Genomic DNA, 6,383 nt, shown 5'->3' on the forward strand with positions numbered 1-6,383 from the left:
GTAAGAGCAGGAGAGATGAATGAGGGGGGTGGTGCCTGTGCCCGCTGACTCCAGCAATGACCTCGGTTGGGGTAGGAGTTGAAATTTATGAACTAAGGCCCGGAATATCCCCCATTCTTCTTCTCTGTTTGAAATAAACAGTCTTCAACTACTTTCCAGGATTTTAGAAGTACAGATACCTGAATCTCAGCCCAGAGATTGTATTCCCACAGATACAGGACATACTCAGGAATCTATATTCCTATACGTGTCCCAGGGATCCCAGCACAGCAAACACAGAGAGCCATGTTTGGACATAACGGCTCAAGCTCGCTCGTTTCCATGTATCATAGCAATCACAGAACTGGCTGTGCCTCAGATGAGGAGACCGAGGAACCAGCATGCCCCTGGCTTCCACAATGACTTGTTTCTGTGTCACAGGCTAGTGTCAGACTTCTCCCTCCCAGTCAGCTCCGCACAGTCCTTTTGGCAAACACACACATCACACCAACTCAACTCAGCAAATGTTTATTGGGCACCTACGGTAATCAAGGCACAGTACCAGGGGCTATGGGCACGATGAGGAGGGCTAGCTCTCACCCTCATGAGGCTCACAGTCTATGAGGGAGACAGATACACTCGCAGAAATATAAGGCAGAATGAGGCGAGCTCTATGCCTGAGGTAAAAATAGAGGGAAAGCAGGGGACAGAGATAAGCCAAACATCACCTCAGGTGATTGACAGCAGAGTGGCCTTTCAACCAGTCCTGGCCAAGCAGGTACAATTCACACAGGTGGGACAGGAGAGGGGATGCTTCAAGCACAGGAAGCAAGTGTTCAGAGTAAGGAGAGCTGTCTGCCTCGAGCGGAGGGTGCTGAAAGGTTAACAGGAGCCTCGAGCGGAGGGTGCTGAAAGGTTAACAGGAGCCTTGAGCGGAGGGTGCTGAAAGGTTAACAGGAGTCAACGCCAGAGGCATGGAGCAACGCCAAATGGTAGAGGCTGTCTTTAGAATATGGGGTCATCGAACTTCATTCTGTAGGCAATGGGAGCCACTAATGATGACCTAGTGAGGGCTCAGCCTCATTTCCTGACTTCCCAGCACACTTCTGTGAGCAACACGTTAGTACTAGCTTGCTGTTGTTAACTTTATGGCCTCTCATCTTCTCTAGGTCTCAACGCAGAAGCCAGCTCGGGTCTTAGGGCCACACACTCTTTCCAAGTCTGTACAAAGCTAAAAAGCAGCAACCTCCATAGGCAAAATTTGAGCTCTCCTCAAAACCATGCACCGACTCCAGAAAAAAGGAAGTGAGGCTTCCCAGAACGGCTTGAGAGTAAGGAGCAGGGCACTTAGACCAAGCTGACTTTGCAACCTAAGCGTGGCCAAGATAAATCAACTCAGAGAAAGCAGGAGAGCCACAGGAAATGGTGAGAGACACAAGTAGTAACATCAGAGTCACCTAGACTAAACCGTTTTTTCTGGGAGGCTTTTGGGCATCACCATGCACCGCTCCAGGCCTCTGGCTCAAGAGACCCTGATGCTCAACTCTCTGGAATCATCAGATTAGGTTGCTATGGACACAAATACAGACAGTTCTCTACTGGCAGCAGCTCCTAGGATCCTGCCTAACTATCCAATGAAGAGGAAGAATGGCGCCCAGCTCCACCTGGGCCACCCCAGCCTGGGAGGGGGTGTGAGGCCACGGCTGTCCAGGTGGACACAGCAATGCTGGTTAGTGAAGGTTCACCCAAGACCTCCACACCAGCTGAAGTGGTCGCTTGGGTGGGGAGCAAAGAGGAAGGTGAAGTGACAGCAGGGTTCCCAAGGAGAATTGTTCCTGAGGTGCTGGCGTGCACCTCTGAGCCTGATGCCACGGGGCCCCCACCTCCATTGCTAATGGTCCACAGGCACGGATAGGGGCTGCAGAAATGGAGAGATGGGAATCAGAAGTGATACTTTAGCAATGAAACACTACCAAGCACACATACATTGCCGAGAGGGCCAGCAATATTCCCGGGAGGACTTCTGGCAATGACTGTGTCTCTATTTCTACAGAAAGCCAAGGATCCCAGTGAAATATAGATGTAGTGAATAAGAAAGAAAAAAGGGGGGGCTAGATTCTGGTGCTGGCCCTGCTAGTAATAAAAGCTACTCAATTTCAAACAGTGTTTCATCTCTGAGACTCCCTCCCAGCTGTCTACAATAGTTAAAACTGTGAATGGAAGGGACTTGGACTGTATGAGTTGTGACATGGTCCCTCCCTGGCCAAGGCAGGGAATGTGTGACAGACCAGCAGGATACTGCCTCCAGAAGCCCTTGCCTATGACTCTTCTGCCATCATTAGCTCTGTGACCTTGGTTGAGTTACTTCCTATCTCTGAGGCCCATCTTCTACATCCTCCGAAAATGAAGAAACAATTCTGTACACCACAGAGATTGTTGTATGCAAGGCCAAGCCGTCAGTGCCCCACCCATGGTGTGTCTATCATGCTCACATCCCAGAGCCTCACCTCTCAACTCTGCTCCCTGGTCCAAAGCCTGGAGAGATGGGCCAATTACATCAGTGTTCCAACCCATAAATGATATGGCCACAAAATTAATTATTGCTTATTGCTAAACAGGGAATTGTCCACCACCCTTTCTCCATCAGCAAAAGAGCCATCCATTCTCACCTTCATTTCCTATTAGCTTAATGTCAGAACAGTGACTTAAACGGACTGAAACGGACACATCCTGGAAGCAATGCACAGTCCTCCAAGTGCCCCTGGGAGTGAGTTCCTGGCACTGCTCTTACCTGGGCCCTGGGTTGATTGGGCCATTGCTGTGGGGTACAGACAGGATGCTGGCATGGGGTGTGGAGGATAAGGAAGTCCAGCTGTCAGGTCCCGAGAAAACTTGCAGATTGTTGCTTGAGCTTTCTATCAAATTCACTTTGGGGGAATAACAACAGTTCAGTTGACAGGATATGTAAAGACAGCAGCCAGTGACTTTATCTCAAGGCAGCTTATGCCACAGGCATAGCCGTTTGTTAGCAGCTTCTGAAGTACACAGACAAAATAGGAAGGTTGTGTTTATTGAATGCTAACTACAGCCCAGGTGCTACTGAGTTGATAACCTTCCCAAAAGCCTCGATGCCATCACTTTATCCACAAGCCTGGGGGGAGAGAGGCCACTTTGCCCTGTGCAATGCACATCTGCCTACTCCCTTCATCGTGTTCACTACCCTTCAAGAATGGACCATATCAGCATCCCACACACAAAGCCCAAGGGATGCCAAAGCCCAAAGTATATTTCTCAGGTCCTGGCCTCTATTCTCCTTCGAGATCCCAGAGATTTGAACTTTTCAAGAGCAGCCTCTTTTCACAGGAACAAAGCACTGCACAGCCTCGTTTGTGTGTAGACTACAGGAACATTGGATATGGAGAAGCAGAGGCTGCAGGAGAAGCAGAGGCTGCAGGAGAAGCAGAGGCTGCAGGAGAAGCAGAGGCTGCAGGAGAAGCAGAGGCTGCAGGAGAAGCAGAGGCTGCATGGAAGCACCAGGGGAGGGGAGACGAGGAAAGTAGGCAGGTACACGGAATGAGTCAGTCCAGAAATCTAGCACACGGCGTGTGGGCTAAAATTACTGTTGTGTGATGGGCGGAGAGTGTAGCTCAATGGGCAGCGTGCTTACCTAGCATAAGTAAAGCCCAAGATCTGATCTAGTAAACTAGACATGACAGTACACTGCTGTAATCCCAGCACTTGAAGACGGAGGCAGGAGAATCAGAAGTTCAAGGCCAGCCTTGGCTATGTGAAACATTGCCTCAAAATAAATAATAACAATGTGCCATGTCCTGAAATTTTACTAAGAGAATTTTTTTTCTTGTCCGAGACAGGGTTTCTCTGTGTAGCCCTAGCTGTCCTAGAACTCACTCTGTAGACCAGGCTGGCCTTCAATTCATAGATATGCCTGCTTCTGCCTTCCAAGTGCTAGGATTAAAGGCATGGACCACCACTGCCCGGTGAGAATCTATTTCATATTTTAAATGAATGCTGATTTGCCTGAACATAGTAATAATCCACCCCCTACTCTCTCTCTCTCTCTCTGTGTGTGTATGAGAGAGAGAGAGAATATTACTGTATATCTGTGGTGGTCCAAAAAAAAAAAAACAGCCCCCATAGGCCCATAGAGAGTAGCTATTGGGAGCTATGTCCTTGTTGGAGGAAGTGTATCACGAGGGGTCAGGCTTTGAGGTCACTGCCACTCCCTGCTGCCTGTGGGTCCAGAGGTAACATTCTCAGCTACCTCTCCACACCATGTCTGCCTGCATGACAGACACAGAATTCAGAGAGGAAGGAGGCATTCCCCATATCGTGAACTTCACTCACTTGTTGTATTTAGTGTTGACCACTCGTGTTTAGAGCAGGAATCTCCATATTGGTAAAGTATTTGACCATCATGTGCCTCAACAGAACCTGGCACATAACAGGGCCTCAGTAACTATTTAGTGCATGAATAATCAAAATTAAAAATTAAACTTTGCTTTCATCCCCATTTAAAAAAAAAATCTAATATGCTGAGGGCTCTGAGCATGTACAAGGTAGGCAAGACTCCAGTCAATAAGGAAAAATAACAATGCCAATTTTAAAAAATTAGGCTGAAAAATTACAGAAGTTGAGTTTGCATGACTCCAACCCAATTGAGAGCCTGAACAGCCCAGGCTACAGTGCCCCAGAGGTGTTCTCAATAGTTCTCCCACATAGACCAAGAGTTCATGGACCAAGCCTTGAACACAGTGATAGGGCAGAGCCCTGGGAGGGCAACGGGATGAGTGTCTCAGACCCCACAACTTGACTTAATGTCAAACACCAATCTGAAATTGTCAGTACACTGACCCTGAGTCAAGGCCTGGGATCAATTTAAAAAATGAGACTAACTATCAAATGTATACCTACATTTTGTGTGTGTGTGTGTGTGTGTGTGTGTGTGTGCACTATAGATGAAAAGAACTCCATCTTCAGGTGCTTCTTTTTTTACCAGCTGTGTCCCCACCACTGCCGTGCCCAAGGGTTTAATTAGTAGAAGCACACACCTGAGGGAGAATGGTTTCTATGCATGTAGGCAGAAGGGTAGGGAGCCTGCCGATGACCTCGGAGGCCAGCGTAGTGCTCACAGCCATGGTGTGTGTGGGGAGCAGGCAGAGGCAAAGGCGTAGCATACTGGTAATTGCTGTTTGCTGCTGTGCACACACCATCCGGATTGGAAAGGATCCAGCCTCCCACTAGAATAGACAAGAGAAGAAATCAGAGATTTCCACACCAAAGTCAGGTGGCAGACGTCACTCTGGCTTAATTAAAGTAAACATTGGTTTAGGAAACATGAGATGTGTGTGTAACTCCATGACTGCAGGTACACAAATACTAGGGCTGTTTAATGTGGTTCCACAGAGGAGTGAAGGGGCCTCTCTTTTCTACCCAGGGGGAAAATGATACCTTCTGGCAGGAGCCTACAAGCACGATTCTGAAAGCACAGAAAATGAACAGGAGCTAACTCTGAACAGCAAATGTTTTACCGACTTTTTCCGGAAGCCGGCAGAACGCATCATAGATATGGTTGATGAAGATTCTGACCAGAATACCTTTACTTCTAGTGCGTTTCTAAGCAAAACAGATGTAGCAGTATCAGCGCTGAACCAAGGAGCCTTCTCAGCTGAAATGAGAAATGGACACTAGACACTAGACAGGGCCCCAGCCGCTCACTCCTTACGTAGTGGCTGAAGATCGCCACCAAGACTTCAGTAATGTGAAGTTGGGTATGAGAACCCGCTCTTCTGCCTGAAATATCGTAGATGTAAACAAAGTGTGCAGCATGCCTATTGCCTTAAACTCATGCCAGACAGGTGGGCTTAACTGTTTCCAATACCTTTGTCGTCTTCATTAGCTCTGCCTGGTAAGGGAGCTCAAAATAGCCCACCCCAAAATGCACATTTTTTTTATTATGTTCTGAGATAGCTATTCAGAGACCTTCTACCTAGGAAGAGCTCTAAAATCTGTCCTTGTCGGAAGATCCAGATGTGTAAAATCAGCAGCGATAGTGAACACACTTCCCCGGGGACTCCCCCTAACTGGCCTTATCTAATGCTGCCCGAAAGCCTTTCACAGGACATCACAGATTCCTCAGAAGTCTGCCAGGGGTGCGGCCTGACCTCCAGAGTGGAACTGCTTGCCTCTCTTCAGCCATGCACAGAAGCTTCGAGGCTCTCTCTGTAACCCAACGTCCTTTCTAGCCTTCAACCATGCAGCTCTTTCTTCCAGTCTCAGATTTCTCTATGCCCCCATGCTCCTGCTCGGGTGTAACCTGAATGCTTTTCCTCTATTTATCAGTCTGTTTCTTAGATTAAAATTATAGACATCTCAGAGAAAATGGA

The 6,383-nt window shown here is 48.1% G+C and overlaps 1 protein-coding gene across 2 annotated transcripts in view; it reads right to left on the minus strand.

Annotated features, from left to right (window-relative positions):
- Positions 1–473: 473 nt before the first annotated feature.
- The window catches only part of Tbx19 (T-box 19), a 22,940-nt gene continuing 17,030 nt past the window's right edge, over positions 474–6,383 (minus strand). The window contains exons 6-8 of one of the 2 annotated variants that reach the window (XM_006497043.2): positions 5,049–5,237; positions 2,771–2,906; positions 474–1,897 (exon numbers count right to left, since the gene is read on the minus strand). In XM_006497043.2, coding sequence (XP_006497106.1) covers positions 1,603–1,897; positions 2,771–2,906; positions 5,049–5,237 — 620 coding nt within the window. In that variant the 3' untranslated portion in view covers positions 474–1,602. The remainder of the gene's footprint in view (positions 1,898–2,770; positions 2,907–5,048; positions 5,238–6,383) is intronic. The other variant, NM_032005.4, reaches the window with a different exon arrangement.

This window comes from Mus musculus, chromosome 1 (genome assembly GCF_000001635.26).
Source record: "Mus musculus strain C57BL/6J chromosome 1, GRCm38.p6 C57BL/6J".
Classification (NCBI taxonomy): Eukaryota; Metazoa; Chordata; class Mammalia; order Rodentia; family Muridae; genus Mus; species Mus musculus.